This window comes from Piliocolobus tephrosceles, chromosome 3 (assembly GCF_002776525.5).
Source record: "Piliocolobus tephrosceles isolate RC106 chromosome 3, ASM277652v3, whole genome shotgun sequence".
Classification (NCBI taxonomy): Eukaryota; Metazoa; Chordata; class Mammalia; order Primates; family Cercopithecidae; genus Piliocolobus; species Piliocolobus tephrosceles.
This window is the reverse complement of record NC_045436.1, coordinates 97,945,083-97,968,665: the sequence shown is the minus strand read 5'-3', so window position 1 is coordinate 97,968,665 and position 23,583 is coordinate 97,945,083. Positions and strand designations below refer to the sequence as shown.

Below are 23,583 nucleotides of genomic sequence, written 5' to 3'. Positions count from 1 at the left end.
CCTAGATCTAATGAACAACTTCAGCAAAGTTTCAAGATACAAAATCAATGTACAAAGGTCAGTAGCATTTCTATACACCAATAACATCAAAGCTGAGTGCCAAATCAAGAATACAATCCCATTCACAATAGCCACTCACAAACAGAAATACCTAGGAGTACAGCTAACTAGGGAGGTCAAAGATTTCTACAAGGAGAATTGTACAACACTATTGAAAGAAACCAAAGACAACACAAAGAAAGGAATAACATTCCATGCTTATGAATAGGAAGAATCAATATTGTTAAAATGGCCATACTGACCAAAGCAATTTATAGATTCAGTGCTATTTCTATCAAACTATCAATGATGTTCTTCACAGAATTAGAAAAAAATACTCTAAAAAATCATATGAAACAAAAAAAAGTGCCCAAATAGCCAAATCAATCCTAAGCAAAAAGAGCAAAACTGGAGTTATCACATTACCTGACTTCAAACAATACTTCAAGGCTATAGCAACCCAAACCGCATGGTACTGGTACTAAAACAGACACATAGACCAATGAAACAGGTTAGAGAACCCAGAAATAAAACCTCACACTTACAGCCATCTGATCTTCATATAAAAAATGTTCAACATCCCTAATCATTAGAGAAATGCAAATCAAAAGCACAATGATATACCATCTCACACCAGTCAGAATGGCTATTCTTAAAAAGTCAATAAATAAAAGATGCCGGTGAGGTTGCAGAGAAAAGATGACATACAGTGCTAGTGGGAATCTGAATTAGTTCAGCCACTGTGGAAAGTAGTTTGGCAATTTCTCAAATAACTTAAAATAGAACTACCATTGCATTATTGTATTATTGGATATATACTCGAAAGAATATAAATTGTTCTACCTTAAAGACATATGCATGTGCATGTTCATGGCAGCACTATTCACAATAGTAAAGACATAGAATCAACCTAGATTCCCATAAGTAGTAGACTGGATAAAGAAAATGTGGTAAATAGACACCATGGAATACCATACAGCCATGAAAAAGAACTAGGTCATGTCCTTTGTAGAACACCCCAGTGGATGGAGCTGGAGGCCATTATCCCAGGCAAACTAATGCAGGAAGAGAAAGTCAAATACTGCATGTTCTCACTTATTAATGGGAGCTAAACATTGAGTACATACCAAAGCAAAGATGAGGGCAATAGACAACAGCACCTACTTGAGGATGGAGGGTAGGAGGAGGGTGAGGATTGAAAAACTAACTATTGGATGTTATGCTTATTTCCCGAGTGATGAAATAATCTGTACGCCAAACCCCTGTGACATGCAGTATACCTGTATAACAAACCTGCACATGTACACCTGAAACTGAAATAAAAGTTATAAGAAAATATGAAAGTCTGGCCGGGCACGGTGGCTCAAGCCTGTAATCCCAGCACTTTGGGAGGCCGCGACGGGCGGATCACGAGATCAAGAGATCGAGACCATCCTGGCTAACACGGTGAAACCCCGTCTCTACTACAAAAAAACTAGCCGGGCAAGGTGGTGGGCGCCTGTAGTCCTGGCTAATCGGGAGGCTGAGGCAGGAGAATGGCGTAGCGGAGCTAGCAGTGAGCTGAGATCCGGCCACAGCACTCCAGCCTGGGCGACAGAGCGAGATTCTGTCTCAAAAAAAAAAAAAAAAAGAAAATATGAAAGGATAAGAATGTTTGAGGTCTACAGAATTGAGAGTTGAACACATTGATGACAGATTTGATAAGAACCACAGGCTTTCAAATTAAAAGTAAACTTATGGACTGTATCAAAATAATAGAGGGTAGGGAGTAATCATATGAATACCTACAGAATATTTTAAACAAGTCATATACCAGATGGATAATGTTATTCTGGGAAACCAGAGAGTCTTGGAATTCTCTGCCTCACCAGAAGTCAGGGAGGCCAACCAGCCTTCTCACACAAGAATTCGTTGGGACTGTTATGAAAGCATACCATGAGGAGGAAAGGGAATCCTAATTCTCAGAAGCAGTGTTCTGTTCACCCTATTTCACCATATAATTACTCTGCTCAAGTCAATTGGTGCTGGGCTTTTCTTAGTAATGTTTTAAAGAATTTTACAGAGTTAGAACTGGTCGAGGCCTTAGTAGTGATTAAATCTAATTGTCTAATCCCAGGAAAAGAAACAAACTCAGAGATAAAGATTTATGATTTGTAAAGTGCTTTCACACTCATAGGTTCGCTGCATTCTTATTTCATTGCCATCTTTGCAGGGGAGAAATGAGCTCTGAGAGTATACATGTCAGTAAGTTGTTCACTGCAGGAACACAGTGTGCCAGGTGCTACAACCTGGTATATTTTGAAAGAGGTTGCATCAGCCTTCCCCCTTTATGATATTAATAAAACATTTTAAACTTAATTTGTAAGAATTACAACTTTCTGGGAATATAAATATATAAAGGTTAGCAACAAAGGAACATGCTGTTCCATTTATGGAGTGTGAAATAAGAGGAAAAATAATAACTGATTGGTCAAGAACAAAAACAAACACCCAACGGAAAACAATTGACAAGAAACAATTCTCAAAAGGGAAATACAAATGGATGATAAACCTAAGTGACCATATTAACTCTTGCTTAGAAATACAAATAACAATTAAAAAATGAATGAAATTAAACATTTTACCTATTAGATTTGCAAACATTAAAGAATGACTAAATCCAGTGTGTAGAGAGACTGAGGAGAGAATTACCTTTTGCTTTCTTCTTTGTAGTTTTCTATATTAATTATTTTCATTACAAAGTGCGTGGATTGTTTATATATTTAAAACAATAAAAATTTATTTTCATTTTGGACATTTGGACCAAAAAACCCCAAACAGGGCTCACCCTAATTGTAGTTTCTCAAAGGCAAATGTTAAAGCTTCCTAAGGTAAAATTTCTTTATTCAAAAAATACTTCTCTTGCTAACATTTAAAAAAAATCACCTCATGGGGTACTCTATCCCACCTATTATTCAACTTCAGATCTCTTTTGTAATTTCTTTGATATCTCATTAGGAGCACATTCAATTAGACCTGAAGTGTAAATAACCTCTCTCTCTCTCTTCCTTCCCCTTTAGGAAAACAATTCCCATTTCTCTATCCTAGTTCTTACACCTCCTGATCATAACTTTCTCTGCTGGAGTCTTTCTTCTGACTGATCGGATGTACAGGTGCCTGAAAGAACACAGAAGCAATGTGCCTTTTACTACTTTGTCAAAATTATCCAGTGTCCTCTTACTAGGCAATACTAACAAGTCATCCACTTATTGGAATTACTGTCTTCAATCTTCTGTTTCTTGCCCCTTCATGTAAAATCCACCCTATTGATCTCCATAGGCAGTTTCACATGTACACATATTTGCCAAATATTATCACACTGTCTTGGTATATGGTTCAAAATAACTAAATGTAAGAACTTTTCCAGCATCAGATTAAACTCAGTCACAAAACTATTAGTTCTATTGTGACCTCTTTCCATTATATATTTGCTTATATATGTAAAATTAAATATTTTTATACAACATGATTTTAACATACTTTCTACAGGGAAAAATAATAGGATCCAGGTCTTCATATTTTACAATAATATCAAATGTAGTCTATTTAAACCCATGTTTCCACAAATGGGCATTTCTACTACTTGTATTAGAATCATCTAGGTGATCTGGGCCTCTCTCTTCCCCCGATCTACCAAGACAAAAATCTTTGAGTGTGGAATTGGGGAATCTGCATTTTTAAGCAAACATTTAAAGTGATTTATCTTGGCTCTTCTGTGGTTTGGAAACTCATGAAAATAGTCCTATATTGATAAGTGATTAAACACATCTGAACATCACTGAGTGAAAGAATGATTAAGAGGAAACTAGTGATGAATTCTTGGACCATTCCTTTAAAAAAATACAGTAGGACTTTGTTTTCTGTTCATTTACAAGTTACCTGTAGATTGATCACTGGTGCCCAGTAATATCTGTGTTTCAGGTTCATCAACAATAAAAGTACAAGTATACTTGGGTGTGCTGGCATGGGCCTGTGATTTTAACTAGTTGGAAGGCTGAGCTTGAGCCTGGGAGTTCAAGTTCAGCCTGGGCAACATGGTGAGACTCTGTCTCAGGAAAAAAAAAAAAAAAAAAAAAAGATCAGGTATAAGCTGTTGACTATATCACATGTAAGTGACTGGAAGGATTAGTTTTAATTAAGTAATAACTTTGCTCCTTAGAGACATTCAGTAACAACAGAGAAACAATCTGAAATCTGCTGATGGCTTGAAAACAAAGATAATTAATTACCCTCATAGACTTTCCTTGCTTTTGAGGATGTTGCCTTGAAATTGTGTCAATTTCTTTTCGTTTTTTCTTTTTTCTTTTTATTTAGTTATTTACTTACTTTAAGTTCCAGGATTCATATGTAGAGTGTGCAGGCTTGTTATATAGGTATATGTGTCCCATGGTGGTTTGCTGCACCTATCAATCCATCACCTAGGTTTTAAGCCCAGCATGCATTAACTATTTGTCCTGATGCTCTTCCTCCCCTCACCCCCGCCCCCCACATCGACATTGTGTCAATTTCTAAGTATGGAGCATTGAACATAGGCCCTCCTAGGCCTCTTCAGAGGCTCTCAAGTATTCTGAAGTTTGATGAACAGCCTCTTGCCACTGGCATCTTTAGAGTTAGATTCCACTTAGGTAAACATAACTTTTTTGAATACAATGAGGAGCTGTGTCTTCTTTGAGAATGGTGACTAAGTACTAATTAGTTCTTGCAAAGTGCAAATGACAATGCTATTGGAGATCTGCTTCTAGCAGGACAGTCCTTGCAAGAAGGAAAAATGTGTCTTTAGTTTTCCATTCTTCATTTGCCCCTCAATTAGAGCAATGACAATGTCCCTGTATCACATTAGAAATGACATAGACTGGGAAAGTATTTTCTCCCTTTACTTCCTTTAAATACTTATTGCATTTCTAGAGCAGATTAGCAAATCATGTCGAGATCCTTTGAATATTAACCTAACTTACTTTTTTAAAGCAATCACACTAGAGTTAAAATAGGTTTTCATTATAATGTCTTTTTCCTGAAAATATTGTCAAATAATTTTTGTTAAATGTTATACAAAATTTCCTAGAAGTATTTTTCAGCATATCAGAAATCTGAGTTTGGCAGGATATAACTATTCACTACTCCATTGGCAGCAGTTCTAATCTTCATTTTATTGTCAAAACCACTTGAATTCATTTATTTAAGAATATGGAGTAAGCTGTCTTTCTATGTGAACTCAAATACTTTATCTTTTAGGATTCTTAGATAAAAATGGCTCTGTTATATGTTATTCTGGCACTATATATATATAAAATATAAATACATAAATAATAAATATATATAATTTTTATATATTATATAAAATATGTATTATATAAAAATATATCATATATTTCTATTAATACATATTAACTATATATTATATATTTATATATAATATATAATTAATATATTAATATATAATATAATATAATATATAATATACAAATATATATTTGTATATATATAATATATATTATATATTATGTATATATTATATATATAAAAATATATACATGTATATATAATATATATACTATATCTTCATATACCATATAAATATATAGTATATTGTATATCATATACTATATAAATATATAGTATATTATATATCATATAACATATACTATTTATAATATATAATATATAATATAGTCATCCAAAAGAATAGCGAACGATTTATTATTGTTAGTTTTGAGGATAGATCATTGTTCAATGCCTCAACCAGTTGATCTAATTTCTACATGCAATGTTTTTTCCCCCAGAAATCTGATTCTACTCAGTTTATGTAGTCAGAGAAAAAAATAGAGACAAGTAGTTACATAAAATAACGATGTATGTATGAAAGGGGAAAAAAGGTACATTACTATACCAGGCACCAGGATATCAAAGCAGGGGAGATAAGGCAGGGGGGATAAATCGAGAAGGGATAAACAGATAAAACACCATTGTTGTTTCTAGATTGGGGTAGTTAGAATAGAAATTCCAAAGAAGGAAAGGCCAGTACAATAAGGGCACTAAAACTGAGGTGGATGCAGAAACATAAATCAAAGAGAACAAAATAGAAAAATGAAAGTATAATGAAATGGTGACAATGAAAATGGTAAACTGTGCTTAGGTAACTATGTGGTAGTCCTAATCAACTGGCTTTCAAAACAGTCTCTAGTCTCATAATTGATGCACTTCTAGAAACATGTTATTAGAAACTCCTAAAGTAGTGAATTGATCATAGTCACACATCTGCTCCAATCAAGCAATCTTTGGAGAGGTACATTTCTTAAGATACCTAAGTGAAGGGACAGTTACTTGCTCCCCCATGTTAACCTCCTGAGTGTAAGGAATATGAAGCATTTAACAGCACAATAATTTAATTTTCCCCAGTTAACTACTGTTAACTCAGAGATCTAGAGTAATTGTTTGAGCATCTATATGCCATCAAGATTTCATTTCCCAGTGAGGAAAACAGTAGTAAAGTAGTAGAGTTTCTTGGAGAGTTGAGTCATTGTAAGGATTGTAGCATGATTACCTGAAGAGCATAGCTTGTGGTACACAGAATAATATCTCCTTTGCCTCCCCTACCAAGAAATCCATGTCCTAATCCCTGGAACCTGTGAATGTGAATATTACAAGGCAAAAGAGATTTTGCAAATGTGATTAAGTTAAGGACTTTGATATGGGGAGATTAATCTGGATTATCCAGGTGGGCCATATGGGTCCTTAAAAGCAGATAACCTTTCCAGTTTTAGTAAGAGAGAGATGTGGCTATGAAATAAGGCACAGAGAGTATTTCTGACTTTAATGATGAAGGAAGGGAATATGAGCCAAGGAATGTGGGCAGCATCTAGAAGATGGAAACAGCAAGGTGATGGGTTCTCCCCTAGTGCCTCCAGAAAGGAACACAGCCCTGTGGATATCTTGAACTTAGCTTAGTAAGATCCATGTTGGATGTCTGACCTTCAGAAATGCAAAATGACAAATTTGGGTTGTTTTAAGCCACTAAGTTGGTGGCAATTTGCATTGGCATTAATAGAAAACCATAGTTATTTTAGTAATTGGTGTAATTAATAATGATAACTATTTATAATCATTATAACTATTAATATTAAAATAAGAAAGCATTTAAATTCTAATGTGTATTATAGAGGTAAATTTTAATTTTAAAAATTTCAGTTCATCTAGAAGTGTAATAAGTTGGCTATATTTCTTTGGTTATAAATAGTTTATAAATTATGTCAAATAGATCTCATGATTTATTTTATATTAACATCATGATTTTAATATCCACTTTATATTTCAGTCTCTAGTTTCATTATTCATGGAAGCTTATAAAACTTAAGAATAAAAAAGTGCTTTAGCTATGAATTCATTTTTCCCAGAGACTAAGTGACAATATGTCAGAATTTCCTTGACTTTTTCTATTTTGTTTGTGTGCTTTAAAAAATGTTAGGAATGCCGGCATAAAGCAGTTTTAAACATCACACAGACTTTAAAATCTGAGTACATTCAGATAGAAAAAGTGAAATTATCAGAATTATGGGCAATTTTCTTTCTTTAATTGACTGAGTGCCAGAAGGACCTGTCACTATGCTGTCACTATGCCACTCTAATATATCAAAAACTTATTTCAGCCCAAGACATTTCAAGAAGTGACTAATGCTAATTTTTGTTCCAGACATATAAGCAAATCTAGGGCAAAACTTCAGATAAAACCCATCAAACTATAACAGAATCTGATAGGATGTAATTTACTGTAGAGTTTGGCAAGAAGAAATTGCTATGGACACCACCTAACACTAGTTGTGTTAAGCTCACAACTGTGAAGCACATGAGGTGGAAAAGCTCAGATTTTGGAGCCAGGTAGACCTAAATTTTATATTCTAGGAATGCCACTGACTAGTTGTAAGATCTTGTGCAAGTTAGTCATAAGCTATCAGCCTCAGTTTCTTTATGTAAAATGATGCTGCTTATAATCTTTGTTTTATAGGATTTCTATGAGAATTAAATGATGAAGCAAAGCACTTAAAACAATGTATGTACTCAGTAGTGTTACCTATTTTGGGAGTAACTTACTGCAGTTTTTATAGGTTTAACAGTATAAACCACCAGCATAGAGATACAAAAATGATTTTTTACATGCTGATTTATTTTCTGGAAACATGGAATGTTAGAAGAAATCAATTCTCTTGACCAAGAGAAGGATATAATCCAGTAACTGGCAAATAGTACAATTTTCTCCAAGGTTTTTGATTTCCTTTATCAAAAATGTGTTTCATTATTCATCAGCGTATCCTTTGAAACCTTATGACATTATTTTAACAGAATAAATGTGCATAATTTTCTTAATATCTATATAACCTATATCTCTGTTCTGAATTTGCCTCTTGTATTCTTCTGCTACTACAGTATGTAGAAGTCATCATTGTCTGGTTGAGCTTTGGTACCGTCTATGACAGCCCTTGTGTATCATGTGTGGGCTGGATTCACTGCATCAGGCTTTTTTTCTTTTTTTTTTTTGAGACCGAGTTTCGCTCTTGTTGTCTGGGCTGGAGTGCAATGGTGAGATCTCAGTTCACTGCAACCTCCACCTCCCGGGTTCAAGCTATTCTCCTGCCTCAGCCTCCAGAGTAACTGGGACTACAGCACCCTCCGCCACACCTGAATAATTTTGTATTTTTAGTAGAGATGGGGTTTCTCCATGTTGTTCAGGCTGGTCTTGAACTCCCGACCTCAGGTGATCTGCCTGCCTCAGCCTCCCAAAGTGCTGGGATTACAGGCATGAGCCACTGTACCCGGCCTGCATCAGACCTTTAAAAAATGTAATTAGTCACCAAATATCCTGTTCACATATTCATGTGTTCAGTAACAGCATTTTGCTTTCTTTAAATAATGTATAACTCATTCTTTTAGAATGTCATTGCATAACAAATCACTCCTTAATAGTAGAGAAACATTCCATTTCACAATGTAACAACAAATTTAATACAATATATTAAATGTAAATAGATTATGAATATGAAATAGTTTTTCCCTTTGCTAATCTATTTTATGATTTCCCCATGTTAAATTATAAAATTATTTCCTTAAAATAACTGTATAATTGTATAGTTGCTAGCACACTATGGCTATTTGAATGTGATAATAATATTGACAGTAATTTATGTTCCTGTGTATTTTTAATATGATCACATTATATCAAATGTAGAAATAAGTATTCCACCAAACAAAGAGAGAGAGGGAGAGGGAGGGAGAGAGAGAGGGAGACAAACATTTCATATACATTCATAAGAATGGTCTCAAATTGCCTAACGTTGTGACAATCATAAAACAATTAGGGACCAGTGGAACTGGACATTCTGTTACCAAAAATGTTTAGGTGACTTCCAGGGAGCAGTAATCTTCCCGGTATGAGCAACAATAGATATATATGAGGGAACTGTTAACTAGGCATTGTGAACTCAACTAAGCTATCTTTTAAGGATGAGGGAAAATAAAGACATTTACAATGCAGAAAATCTGAGATGGTTTACCATTAATAGATTCTCATTGAAGGAAGTCTTTAAAATAAAGTTTAGACTATTACCATGAATAAATTCTCATTGAAGGAAGTCTTTAAAATAAAGTTTAATAACTAATTATTTAAACTTACATAATTTCAGTTCAGCCTAAAGGTTTTTCTATACATCATGAACTATAACAAGCAGAGGTATAAACAGACCGCAGTCTACAGTTGTGCCAATTTTTGTATTTTGGCCAGTCAATTGTGTTCGAATCATGTTCAAATAAGGCAAACACTAACCTGTAACCAATCCAGCTGTTTCTGCCCTCACTTCTGTTTTCTGTATGTCACTTTCTTTTTTCTATCCATAAATCTTCTTCCACCGTGTGGTTGCGCTGGAGTCTCTGAACCTACTCTGTCTCGGAAGGCTGCCAAATTCATGAATTGTTCATTGCTCAATTAAATTCCTTTAAATTTAATTCAACTGATGTTTTTCTTTTATCATGTCTAAAGGATATACTTCAGAAAGAATGCAGTTCATTCATTCAACAAATATATAGTGAGCCAGGCACATTTGTCTGTGCTGGAGATACATCAGTGAACAAAACAGAGGAAAAAAATCTTGCCATAATGAAGCTTACATTTTAATAGTCAAAATAACAAAGTAGTGGCCAAAACCTCAATTATTTTTGCACCAATCTAATAAATTAGTAAAATATATGGTATGTATGGTAGCATGCTGTGAAGCCTTTAACAATTGGGTCTTTGTGAATAAAAAGCCCAGATTTGTAGTATTTGTCCATTTTTATGGTGTAAATACTCCTTCCCTAAAGCTGGGAAGAGATGCACAAAATTGACCTTATAAGCCAGTGTGAGCCAGTTTTGCACATCATTGGTGATCGTAAGTGCCAGAACGAAACATTCTCAGGGAAAGATGGAAAGATGGGAGATGTAGGGGTTGCAACTTTAAAGAGAATGGTCAGAGAAGACTTCACTAGGAAAGTAACATTTAAGTAAAGACCCAAAGGAAGCAAAGAAGAGAGCCATGCACCAATCTGGGGGAAGGACACTTTAGGGAGAAAGAACAGCAAGTGCAAAATTCTGAAACAGGAGCGAGGAACAGCAAGGATACTAGAGAAGCTGCAGTAGAGTGAGTGAGGGAAAAGGAGCTGGGCGTGTAGCAGAGATAAAGACCCTGGAAGTTGCTGGAGGGTTTTGAGGAGAGGAGGGTCATGATCAAAATTATGTGTCAATGGCATGACTCTGTCTGCTCTATAAAAAAAGGGGTAAGGTGTAGAAGCTGAGAATCGCATCAGATGGGAAAAGGTGAATGGTTAGCAAAGAAAACAGTAGAAATCTGGCAAATCTAATCAAATTTTGATGGTAGTAAAAACAACAGTGCCTAATATCCAGGGTTAAACAACAACATTCACATCCAGAATAAGAATAACCTATCAGCCAAAGGAGAGAGAGCATTATTGGAGATAAAGAACTTTCTACCTTTTGACTGAGGTATGAAGATATTGGCACTTGTTTAATGCATATGTTTAAATTTCTGGAGAAACTACTCAAAAAAAAAAAAAAAGAGAGAGAGAGATAAAATACATTCATTTAAACCAGGAATGTATAGAAAAAAGAAAGAAACTGACAATTCAAATGAAGGTAAAAATGAAGAGAGAAAAAGACGAGATGAAATATAACCAGTGGAGCAAATATAAAACACAAAATAAAGTAGCTAAAATAAATCCATATACATTGATAATCCAATTAACTATATGTAGATTGATCTTGTTAATTAAAAGACAAATATTGACAGAGTAGACAAAAAGCAAAGTTCACCTTGAAGCTATTTTCAAAGCTAATTTACAGTGCAAAGACAGCAGAGAGATTAAAAATATATAAAAAAGGGGTAAGATATATTTCTCAAATACTAATCAAAAGAAAGCTGGTATAGCTGTATTAGCATTAAGCAAAACAAACAAAGGCAAAACAACATTAATACAGTTAAAAAGATAACATAGAATGATAAAACATTATATTAAAATACAATCTCAAAATATATGCACTTAACATAGCTTCAAAATATAGAAGGCAATAATTTTCAGAACAAGGAAATACTTTCAATCAACCATCAGAGTTGGAAAATTAAACATAACTCTTTTGATGGCATCAGGGATACCACTCCTCTCCCTCACACCCCAAAGAAGAATACAGTAAGAAGACAGATTTGAAAAACGTAGTTAACAAGGTTGTATTGATATACCTTGATTAGAGAATATATGTTCCTGTCAAGTACATGAGGCATACTATATCCAGTTATAAAGTAAATCTAGCAAATTTGAAGTATTGGTATCAAGCAGATACATGATTCTATAGCATAATAAAATTAAATGAATATCAGTAAATAAGAGATAAGAAACATATAATGGAAAGGAACTCAAGAAATATGAGTTTAGGAGAAAAATGGCAAAACATTAATACTATGTACAGTGTACAGGTCTTGACATTCATACAGAGCACTTGAATAGTGAACTGTCTGGAGAAATTTTTGCTACCTTTCTATGTGTACTTATGACAGAATAATTGATTGCAGTTGTGTTTTTCCCCCTCCTCCCAGTATCTGGTATGTTGTTTTTTTTTAGCAATATTATGAAGCCTCTGGCTTCCCCTTAGCTGGTGTGGTGAATATTCATAATGAAGTCAAGCAGCACAGAGTGCACCTTTACACTCCAGTTAGAGCCTCCTATAGTCAGCCCCAAGCAAGACTAAAAAGTCAGCTGAGTTTGTCTTTTGAGCTTGATATGTCTTATTTTTCAGTTTTCTGGCTTCCCACTTCTATTTTCAGCACTTTCTTTTCCCTAAGTACTCTTGGATCTTCTGTTAGAGAGGAAAATAATAATATAGTCACTCATGACATTGTATTAAAAATTTAAATACTTCCCTCTCTTCTGTGGCCACTTAAAAATGTAGATTTTTTTAAGGGCTAGTATACAAATACACAAATTATGGTATATTGAAATGTAGGAAAAGAGTGGGAAAGGTCTGTGGTGGTTAAAAAAGGAAAGTGGCTGTTGAGTACCTCCAGAAAGAAGTACAAGGTACTCCAGGAGGAGCCACAGTTACCTCTTCAGTAAGCTCAGATGTGACCGGGCGAGTTCTTCATTTTCCGATGAATTTTAGAAATTTTCTCAAAGTTTGAAAGAAATGTGTACCTATTACAGAAATAGAAGAGAGAGAGGAAGGGAGAGATGCAGGAGGGAGTGATATGTAACCTCTTTTATGCATTGCGAGTATTCAACTGCAAGGAGTTCAGTAAAACTCTGAAAGACCACCTTTTCCAGAGTCTTTTCATTCAACTTCTCAAATGTCTTGAGACATAAATGTTATATGAAATGGTAGGTCTAAAGGTATAATGGATCTTACGACAAGAGTGAGTTAATGAATCTAAAAGATCATATGGGTTGTTAGTGTTCACTGGGTCATGAAGTGCTTTCATATAAAACTAAGATGCTTTAATTGTAGAAACATCACTTTCTCTTTCCAAAAACCCTTAGTCGGGAAGTTTGAGGGTAGGTCATAGATCACAAGGAACTTGAAATTTTGAACATCACTAAAACTCATCCAATAGTCCAATGGAACACATTTGCATGCATATGTCCACACACACACACACACACACACACACACACACACACACACATACATTTTCCTGACTTCAATTTCACTGAAATTTGTCCTGCCTTTTTAAAGGAATATTTGAATTATCTAAACAATTTTCTTCTTTGTTTCTTTACAGGCTATGGCTTGTAGCTTGCATATTCCTAGACAAACGAAGACCTCAACTTAAGTCTGTTTTTTTTTCTTTTTTCTTTTTTTTTTGTCTTTTTGTGGCACGAAGAATGAAACACTTTGTGCCATGTCATAGTTTCTTTTGTGGCTTTGAGGCTCTTTAAAATATACTCATATTATTCAGTTTCTAGGTGAGTAAAGCTGGTATTGCATTGCTATTCAAATCTTCCCATTAAATAAGGAAGCACATTTTCTGTTCCACATAAGGAAGAAAAATAACATCCATTCAGTGATTAGTTTAATAGTTAAAATTTATGTCTAGCATTCTCCTTCCAGTTGATACATAACAGTTTATGTAACTTTTGATTTTCTCACATTCTTTTAAATTTTCCGAATACTTAAAATAGGGAAAATATAATATTTTCTCATAAGTGGTAACAATTAAGTAATTGATTTAAACATTTGTATTAATTATATACCCTTAATCACAAAATTTATGATTTTTTTTTTAGACCTCATGATTTTTGATTATTTCTTCATTTTCTGATTTAGTCAGGTCACCCCTATCTAACTCCTGGCCTCTAAGTTTTAGCACCAAATACTTTCAGTCCTAGACAAACCAGGACAGTTGGTCTTCCTAGACCCAGTCCACCCTCTAGCTACTGTATAATTTCTCTTTTTTCCTTCATACCAAAATTTCTCCACTGAGTGCTCTACATTCTCTTTCTTCACATCTTGACCTCTTCTTGACCCCTTAGTTAACTCCTGAACTCACTGCAAATGGGCTTTGGTCTCTATCATTCCACTCACATAGATTACGCAAGAGTCCCCTGTGATCTTTGTCTTTTCCCAAAGGAGACTCTCCAGTCCTTACCCCAGTGGACTCTGCTGTTGGGTTTTATACTGCTGATCACACTCCTTCTGAAGCTATAGTATCTCAGCTTCCTAGTCTCCGACTGTTCTTTTAAACTCTTATTCAAGCGATATTTCCCTCTACTTGTTTTCTAAAAGATGATTTTCCTCAATATTCTACATTTGATCATCTTCTCTCATCACTCTATAAATTATTTCTCTGGCTGATCTCACACACCTTCATGCGGTGAATGATTCCCTATAGGATGATGAATTTGAAGTCTATATGTCCTACCCAGACATTTTCTGTAAAGTAACTACCTGTGAAATGCCTCTGCATCCCACATGCACTTTAATAAAACTGAAAATTTTAATATGACCTTTAATGATCTTTGCTATGATCCTGTTACTTACTGTTGTTGACATCATCAACAATTATCCACCTATGCTGAAATCCTAATGTCATCCTTATATTCTCTTTCATGACGAATTCTAATGTCTAATGTCATGATTATATTCTCTTTCATCTCCATTTAGCCAGTTACTAAGTTGTTCAATTTTACTTCCTAAATAGATCTTATTGGTCCTTCCTTCTCCATTCTTACTCCAATTTCCTGGTTTCAAGAAATTGCTATCTTTGTCTGAATTACTACTACAGCTTTCCAAATCATCACATCTATCTAGTCTTACCTTCGAACTTCGTCCTACATTCTTAATACTTACAGGTACACAGCACACACTGTAGTGTTTCCCACAACATAATTTATATAAAATTGTGTAGATATGTTTGTTATTGTGCTTACCATGTTGCAAGCTATTTACCTATTTACCACCCCCACGAGACACTTTATCTTTGTATCCCTAAAGCCTGCCTCTGTGCCTGGAATGGGATATAGCCATATTAAATATTGAACAGATAGATGCTCAGCACAATGAGCTTTCTTATGACTCTACTCTTCCCTGCCCCTCTTCTAAAGGAATGGACTACAGTTCAAGATTTTATCTGTAAGTTCCAAAAAGTGCTTCACATGTAGTGCACACTTAATAACTAGTTTCAGAATGAATACATGAATGACTGTTTTTACTCTCAGGGCAACTGACTGCAATAAATTAGTGTTTTGAGACACAATCACAGATGCAATTTAGAAGTAATTAAAAAACCGAGATTATTCAAAACATATTTTTTTAAAAAGCCTTAGGTAGTTTAGAAAATATATTTCTATCTAAATATGAGCAGTTCATAAAGTACACATGCCAAATTTTTCTTTAATGTGTTCAATAAGCCTCTAATTTTTCATACCCCTGAAAACTGGCTTAACTTCTGGAGCACAAAGACATTTTGTATTTTGTATAATATTAGGGGAAATGGGGGGCTACATAAAAAACTCAGGGATTTATTTACCACATTTTAAGTTTCCGTAATAATATATTTGACAGTTTCAAACAATTTCACATCAGAAATATATTCATATTGAAAACATTTCTCACCAAAATAATTTGAAATGGAAAAAAAATGGAAGAATTATGTATTGTTTGTAATCTTCAAACATGTAATAAATGCTTAAACTACCAGCTTGGTTTAAATTTAGCTATATTTTCAAAAGTAAATACAAAGACTTAATGGAAACTTAAATACAGCTTCTTTATTAATTAATTTCCATTTAGCTAAAAGGAAGAGACTAAAATAATGCCAAGAATATGGAAGTGTTTTTTTCTTTTCGGCTTCACACTCTCTTACAGTAACATTTAATGGTCCTTCTGGTATTCTTAGCTCACTTAACCAGTGTGAGGAACATTACTATTATTTGCCAGATGCTTAGTGACTAGAGAAAAGAACAAAGTTTTCAAGATGTATTTTTTGCTATCTGATTTGGTTCTAGATATTCTACCAAAAGGTCAAAGCTGTAGAATAAAAGCTATGTATCAAAAGTCTCACTTTTATGAGAAATCAATATGTAGTATAGCAGAGATAGAATCCTATGATATTTCGAATGGGAAACTAAGATAAATGTAGGTAACTTTAATTTTTAAAATGTTTTAATAGTGAACAGTCAGCTGTTTATGTAAGACAATCAACTTATAATAATGACAAACTATTTCAAATAATTGTTTTCTGTTTAAGGGCAGCAGTTTTACACAAGAAGAAATGTAATACAATTTAAATGCAGCATGATTGGCTTCATATATGTGTCAGAAGTGTTCACTGAAATCGAGTTAAATCCTCATGTGTATATGTGAATAAATATGCTTGTACAGTCATTGATCTTCATATTTAGTAGTACTGATTTTCAGTTTCAGAAAAATATAAGAGAAAATGCATTGCATATTTGACTTCCAAAAGTATCTGAACTTGCTACTATGAGATCTGTAATTCTTGAAATTTGTGGAAATATTTATTATCATTAAGACAAATTCACATTTAAATGAGCTAAGTCTGAGATTAGTAATAGTTTTTTTGAGGTAGATAGTTTCTGGATGGTAATTAAACAAAATGATTTCTACTCTAGTTGTAAATACATGTAGAAAACCATTTCAGGGTCCTACCACACTCAAACTTTTAGTAAAATCTTTATTTTTCTTGATTTAGATAGAAGTATATAATCTTATTAGTTGATTTAGGGTGGGTGATAATCCTAGATTGCCCAGACTTTCCCAATAAATCCCATGTCCTGGGTAACCCAGTTGTAGTACAAACTGGGATAGTTGTATCCCTGCTGTGAGATGAACTGAACTTTGAAACTTGAGAAAATATAGAGCCTTACCTTTACATCATTGGTGTTCATTCTTGTTCCCTCTTTTCCCACAAATATATCATCAATATCCACAAGAATGTACCTGTCCAAGGACAATGTCAGTCTCTTCCCTGATAAGAAGGAGATGGCATCTATGAAGATGAGCTTATGCAGCCAAAAGTTCAAGTTGTTGCCAAAAAGAACCCTTTGAATTCCATCGTGAAGCCCCAGGTCATGTATGATAGTGGCATAAAAAGCACCTTTAGAGATGGAAGGAGAAAGGTTTTCTGGGGTCTTTACTTTGGCAAATATTACCGGTTGGTAGGCTGAATGATTGATCTGAAAAACTGTCCAGTCAGTTCCAGGTAAAGAACCTTTATCAAGCTTGGAAGATTTGGTCACACGAAGCAATGGAGAATGAGGATTAATACAACAATCTTTTACTGCAAGATTTCCATATATGGAAAAAGGGAAACCTTTTAACTGAAAGCTCTGTACACTCTTCTCACTAGTTTTGTGGAATCCAATGACACCCACACCGTATTCTACACAGTATTTATCTAGAAGGCTTCGATTCCAGGCATCCATATTTATATACTTTAAAATATTCTCATAAATAATGAGAATGTATTTGCCTTTCATTTTGTCTATAAGCGCTGGGAGATCTCCCTTTCCAGGGGCAATTTCAATGTGATACTGGAATCTACTTGATTCTAGAATCATAATGATGTCTTGACCAAGAGATGAGTACTGGCTCTCTACAAATACTAGGACTGTGGGATCTGTCCTTGAGGCATCAAAAAGCTTCATTGCTTTCACTTCCATGAGCCGATATGGTAGGTGCTGGAGGTCGCCACAGTCAACTTCTGAAGCCGTCTCAGAGAGTTCATTTTCCTGTTTGTAGCCACTGTACAGATAGTAAGCAGAAATGATAATGCTCACCATACAAAAAGTGGCAAGCAGAATGACTGTTCTTTGAAAGTGCCTGTGAAGCTTCATGATAAAACTCATGTTGTAGGTACTTTCCCCAACTATGCCAATAGAAGCACCATAAAAAGTTAAAAGAAAAGATGGTGTTCCAGCTACTTTCCCAATCTCAGTCAAGAGTTTATGTCACCATTGCAGCTCATTTGTGTCACTTGATCAGGACTCACAGAAAATACAGCCTGAAAAATAGAAAAGAATATAAAACAGTCAGTTTGCAGCATTAAAATAGGCAAGTTTTTATCTTGTTGACTAGCATAAGTGGCAGAGTATTTGGCAGATGAACTGGTGTATAGCAAATTCGAAGTCCTCCCTTTTCTTCTCCCAGATCTGCGTGAGGACATGGGGCTGATAGAAAGAGGAAAAGGGGTACATTGAGCCCTCTATCCCTAGTACAAAAAAGACTTTGGGCTAACAGGAAATTTCATGATATTCACTGTGCTTTGCATCAAACTCTATAGATAGTATAGAACAAAGACCACAGAGCGGTCACCTAAGCCATACACTGCCATTTCTTGCCATCTGGCTATACATTATGTAATACACACTCAAGCTGTTTGTTTTTAATTACAGGTACTGAATGTTTATGCCACAATTAAAACATGTTTTCTCCTTTCGCCATTGGCACAATTTTATCATTGTATACACATTTTACATTCATTAGAGAAACAAACTTACGATAATTGCTCTCATTAGAATAGCCCTTTCAAAATGCATATATGGTCTCACAATGCAATTGATTATTTTAGAACTGCATATTTTCATAGTTGCATTTTCCAAAAATCAAAACTGTCATGTGGTAAGATAAATATTAGGAATAAAATACTTCTCAGGGTTTCTGCAAATCTGGTGTGAGACCATTGGGAATCATATACTCTTGGAGAAGAGCATATTTACCTATTGATTCACTTTCTATACCATTCTATTTCCACTTTTTGAGAAGGAGTTTTGTAATTATGTGAAAAACTACTCCAGAAATGTTTTAAAAAATGTAATGAAAACAACTGAGACTTCATGAAATACTTTGTTATGCAATAATTTGAAATCCCTTTCAAGTCTTAGTAACCTTTGAAAGTTTAGTAACTTTGAAAAATAATACGAAAGAAACATGGGCGCTTCTTTTTCTATTTGGGTGTTCTACATTTATTAGGATTACACTTCCTCTGGTATCACAGCACACTGATACAGATTTACTGCTAAGAGTATTTTGAGTGCATGAAGCTTAAGCAAACTGTGTATATATCTCTGTCAACTGAACAATATTTTTTCTCAGGTAGTTGAACTAATGGGAAACAAACACATATTTCCTGGCTAGTCAAATCCAAAATAATGTACAGCCATGCTTGGATTTACCTGGGCACCTGAGGAATTCCTTTCCTTTTAAAAAATTTCAACCATTATTTTAGAGGGTACACATGCAGGTTTACTACCTGGGGATACTGCGGGATGCTGACATTTAGGGTATGGATCTTGTCACCCAGGCAGTAAGCACAGTACCCAATAGGTAGTTTTTCCACCATGTATGTCCTCCTTCCTTCTTCCTCCCTCTAATAGTCCACAGTGTCTGTTGTGTATATGTCCATGTGTGCTCAGTGTTTAGCTGCCACTTATAAGTGAGAACATATGGTATTTAGTTGTCTGTTCCTGTGTTAATTTGTTTAGGATTATGTCCTCCAGTTGTATCCATGTTACTACAAAAGACATGACTTCATTTTTTTATGGCCACATAGTATTCTATAGTATATTTGTACCACATTTTCTTTATCAAATTCACTCTTGATTGGCATCGAGTTTGATTCTTTATCTTATTCACTTATTCACTATTGTGAATAGTGCTGTGATGAACCTACAAGTGTATGCATCTTTTTAGTAGAATGATATATTTTCCTTTGGGCATATACCCAGTAACGGAATCCATGGTCAAGTGATAGCTCTGTTTTAAGTTCTTTCAGAAATCTCCAAACTTCTTTCCATAGTGACTGAATTTGTTTACATTCCCACCAACAGTGTATAAGCATTCCCTTTTCTATGCAGCCTCACCAGCATCTGTTATCTTTTAACTTCTTACTAACTGCCATTCTGACTGCTATAGATGATATCTCACTGTGGTGTTGATTTGCATTTCTCTGATGATTAGTGACGAGCATTTTTTCATGTTTGTTGGCGACTTGTATGTCTTCTTTTAATAAATAGACTATTTTGGCAGGATATTTAGCATTTTCTAGGTATAGAATCATATCATCAGTGAAGAGAGATAATTTGACTTCTTTTTCTATTTAGATGCCTTACTTCTTTCTCTTGCTTGATTGCTTCTTTGAAGAAACATCTGCTCATGTCCTTTGCCTGTTTTTAAAGGGGTTGTTTGTTTCTTTCTTATTGATCTGTTTAAGTTTCTTGTAGACTCTGGATATTACACCTTTGTTGGATGCATACTTTGTGAATATTTTCTCCCATTCTGTAGGTTGTCTGTTTACTCTGCTGATAGTTTCTTCTGCTGTTCAGAAGCTCTTTAGTTTAATTAGGTCCCACTAGTCAACTTTTGTTTTCCTTGCAATTGCTTTTGGGGACTTAGCCAAAACTTCTTTGCAAAGGCTGATATAATGAACAGTATTTCTTAGATTTACTTCTAAAATTTTTATAGTTTGACGTCCTGCATTTGAATTAATTTGCTTACTTAATTTGCTTAGGATTACAGACTAGGCAAATTACCTTGAGTTAATTTTTGTATATGGTACGAGGTAAGGATCCAGTTTCATTCTTCTGCATGTGGCTAGTCATTTATCCCAGCACCATTTACTGAATAGGGAGTGCTTTACCTATTGCTTGCTTTTGTTGGCCTTGCCAAAGATCAGATGATTGTAGGTATGTGGCTTTATTTCTGAGTTTTCTATTGTGTTCCATTGGTCTATGTGTCTGCTTTTGTACCAGTACCACGCTGTTTGGGTTACTGTAGCTTTGTAGTATAGTTTGAAGTCAGGTAGTGTGATGCTTCTGGCTTTGTTCTTTTTGCTTAGAATTGCTTTGACTGTTTGGGCTCTGTTTTGGTTCCATGTGAATTTTAGAACAGTTTTTTTTCCTATTTATTTAAAAATAACATTTGTAATATGATAGGAGTAGTGTTGAATCTGTAAATTGCTTTAAGAAGCATGGCCATATTAATGACACTGATTCTTCTAATCCATGAGCATGAAAAGTATTTTTATTAATTTGTATTGTCTTTGATTTATTTAATCAGTATTTTTTAGTTCTCCTTGCAGAGATCTTTTACCTCCTTGACTAGATGTATTGTTAGGTATTTCTTTTTCTCTGTTGTTATTGTACATGGGATTGTATTCTTCACTGGACTCTCAGCTTTGATATTATTGATGTATGTATAGGGACACTACTGATTTTTGTATATTGGTTTTGTATCCTGAAACTTTTCTGAAGTCATTAATCAGTTCTAGGGACCTTTTGGCAGAATCTTTAGCATTTTCTAGGTATAAAATCATATAATCAGCAAAGAGAGATAGTTTGACTTCTTTTTCTATTTGGATGCTTTATTTCTTTCTCTTGTCTGATTGCTCTGGCTAGGACTTTCAGTTCTATAGGAGTGGTGAGGGTGGGCATCCTTATCTCATTCCAGTTCTCAAGAGTAGTGGTTCCAACTTTGCCTGTTCAGTATGACATTGACTGTGAGTTTGTTATAGATGTCTCTTATTATTTTGAGATATGTTCTTTTAATGCCTAGACTGTTAAGGCTTTTTGTCATGAAGGTATGTTGGATTTTATTGAAAGCTTTTCTGCATCTCTTGAGATTATCATATGGTTTTGCTTTTAATTCTGTTTATGTGGTAAATGACATTTATTGATTTGCATATGTTGAAACAGCCTTGCATCCTAGAAATAAAGCTGACCTGATTGTGGCATTAAATTTTTGATGTGCTGCTGGATTTGGTTTGCTAGTATTCTGTTGAGAATTTCTGAATCTATGTTCATCAGAGTTATTGGCCTGAGTTTTTTCCTTCATTGTGTCTCTGCCAGCTTTTGGTATCAGGCTGATGCTTGCTTCACAGATGAGTGAGGAAGAAGCCCCTTCTCCTCAATTTTTTGGTAATAATTTCAGTAGGATTTGTACCAGTTCATTTTAGTATGTCTGGTACAATTCGGCTGTGAATCCGTCTGGTCCAGTGCTTTTTTTGGTGGGTACTTTTTTTTTTTTTTTTTGTTTGTTTGTTTGTTTGTTTTTTACTGATTGAATTTCAGAGCTTGGTATTGGTCTTTTCAGAGTTTCAATCTCTTCATGATTCAGTTTTGGGAGATTGTGTTTCCAGGAATTTATCCATCTCCTGTAGATTTTCTAATTCATGTGAGTAGAGATATTCATAGTATCTTTAAGGATGTTTCAATTTCTGTGGGATTAGTTGTAACGTTATCTTTGTCATTTTCGATTGTTCTTTTTTGGATATTCTCTTTGGTTTTCTTTGTTATTCTAGCTGATGGACTATCAGTCTTGTTTATTTTTTTCTAAGAACCAACTCTTGGTTTCATTGGTCTTTTATATGGATTTTGGCATCTCAGTTTCATTTAATTCTTCTTTAATGCTATTTATTTTTTTCTGCCAGCTGTGGGGGTATGTTTGTTCCTTTATTTTAGTTCCTTTAGGTACAAAGGTAGATTGTTAATTTGAGATCTTTCTAACTTCTTGATGAAGGCATTTAATGCTATAATCTTTCTTCTTCACACTAACTTAGCTGCATCCCAGAGATATTGGTAAGTTGTGTCCCTAGCTTCATTAATTTCAAAGAATTTTTTGATTTTGGCCTTAATTTTGATGTTCACCAAGGAGTTATTCAGGAGCAAGTTGTTTAATTTCCATATAATTGTGTAGTTTTGAGAGATCTTCTTGATATTGATTTTTTTAATTGCACTGAGGTTGGTGAATGTTCTTGGTATGATTCCAGTTTTTTAAAATTTATTGAGACTTGCTTCATGAACAAACATGTGGTCAATCTTAGAATATGTTTTATGTGCAGATGAAAAAGATGTATATTTTGTGGTTGTTGGGTGGAGTTCTGTAGATATCTATTAGATCTAGTTGGTCAGGTGACAAGTTTAAGTCCAGAGTTTATTAGTTTTCTGCCTTGAATATCTGTCTGACATTGTGAGTGTGGTGTTGATGTCTCTCATTATTATTGTGTAGTTGTCTTAAGTTTTGCTGTGAGTGAAGAACTCATTTTATGAATCTAGGAGCTCCAATGTTTGGTGTATATATATTTGGATAGTTAAGTCTTGTTGGATTATACTCTTTATCGTTATGCATTGCCCTTCTTTGTCTTTTTAAATTGTTGCTGGTTTGAAGTTTGTTTTATCTAATATAAGAATAGCCACTCCTGATCTTTGTGTATTTTCCATTTGTATGGTATATCTTTCTCCATCCTTTTACTTTGCAGCTGTGGGTACCATTACATGTGAAATTAGTCTCATGAAGACAGCAGATGGTTGGGTCTTGTCCTTTTATCTACCTTGCCACTCTGTGTCTTTTAAGTGCGGCATTTAGCTCATTTACATTCAGGATTAGTATTGATCTGTGAGATTTTGGTCCTGTCATCATGTTGTTAGCTGGTTGTTATGAAGACTTGATTGTCTAGGTGGATT

The 23,583-nt window shown here is 34.5% G+C and overlaps 1 protein-coding gene across 1 annotated transcript in view; it reads right to left on the bottom strand.

The window, feature by feature from the left end:
* Window positions 1-23,583, bottom strand: part of NDST3 (N-deacetylase and N-sulfotransferase 3) — a 222,077-nt gene that overhangs the window by 183,870 nt on the left and 14,624 nt on the right. Inside the window, exon 2 of the mRNA XM_023220033.1 lies at window positions 16,993-18,128. Within this exon, the coding sequence (XP_023075801.1) occupies window positions 16,993-17,973 (981 nt within the window). The 5' untranslated portion in view covers window positions 17,974-18,128. The remainder of the gene's footprint in view (window positions 1-16,992; window positions 18,129-23,583) is intronic.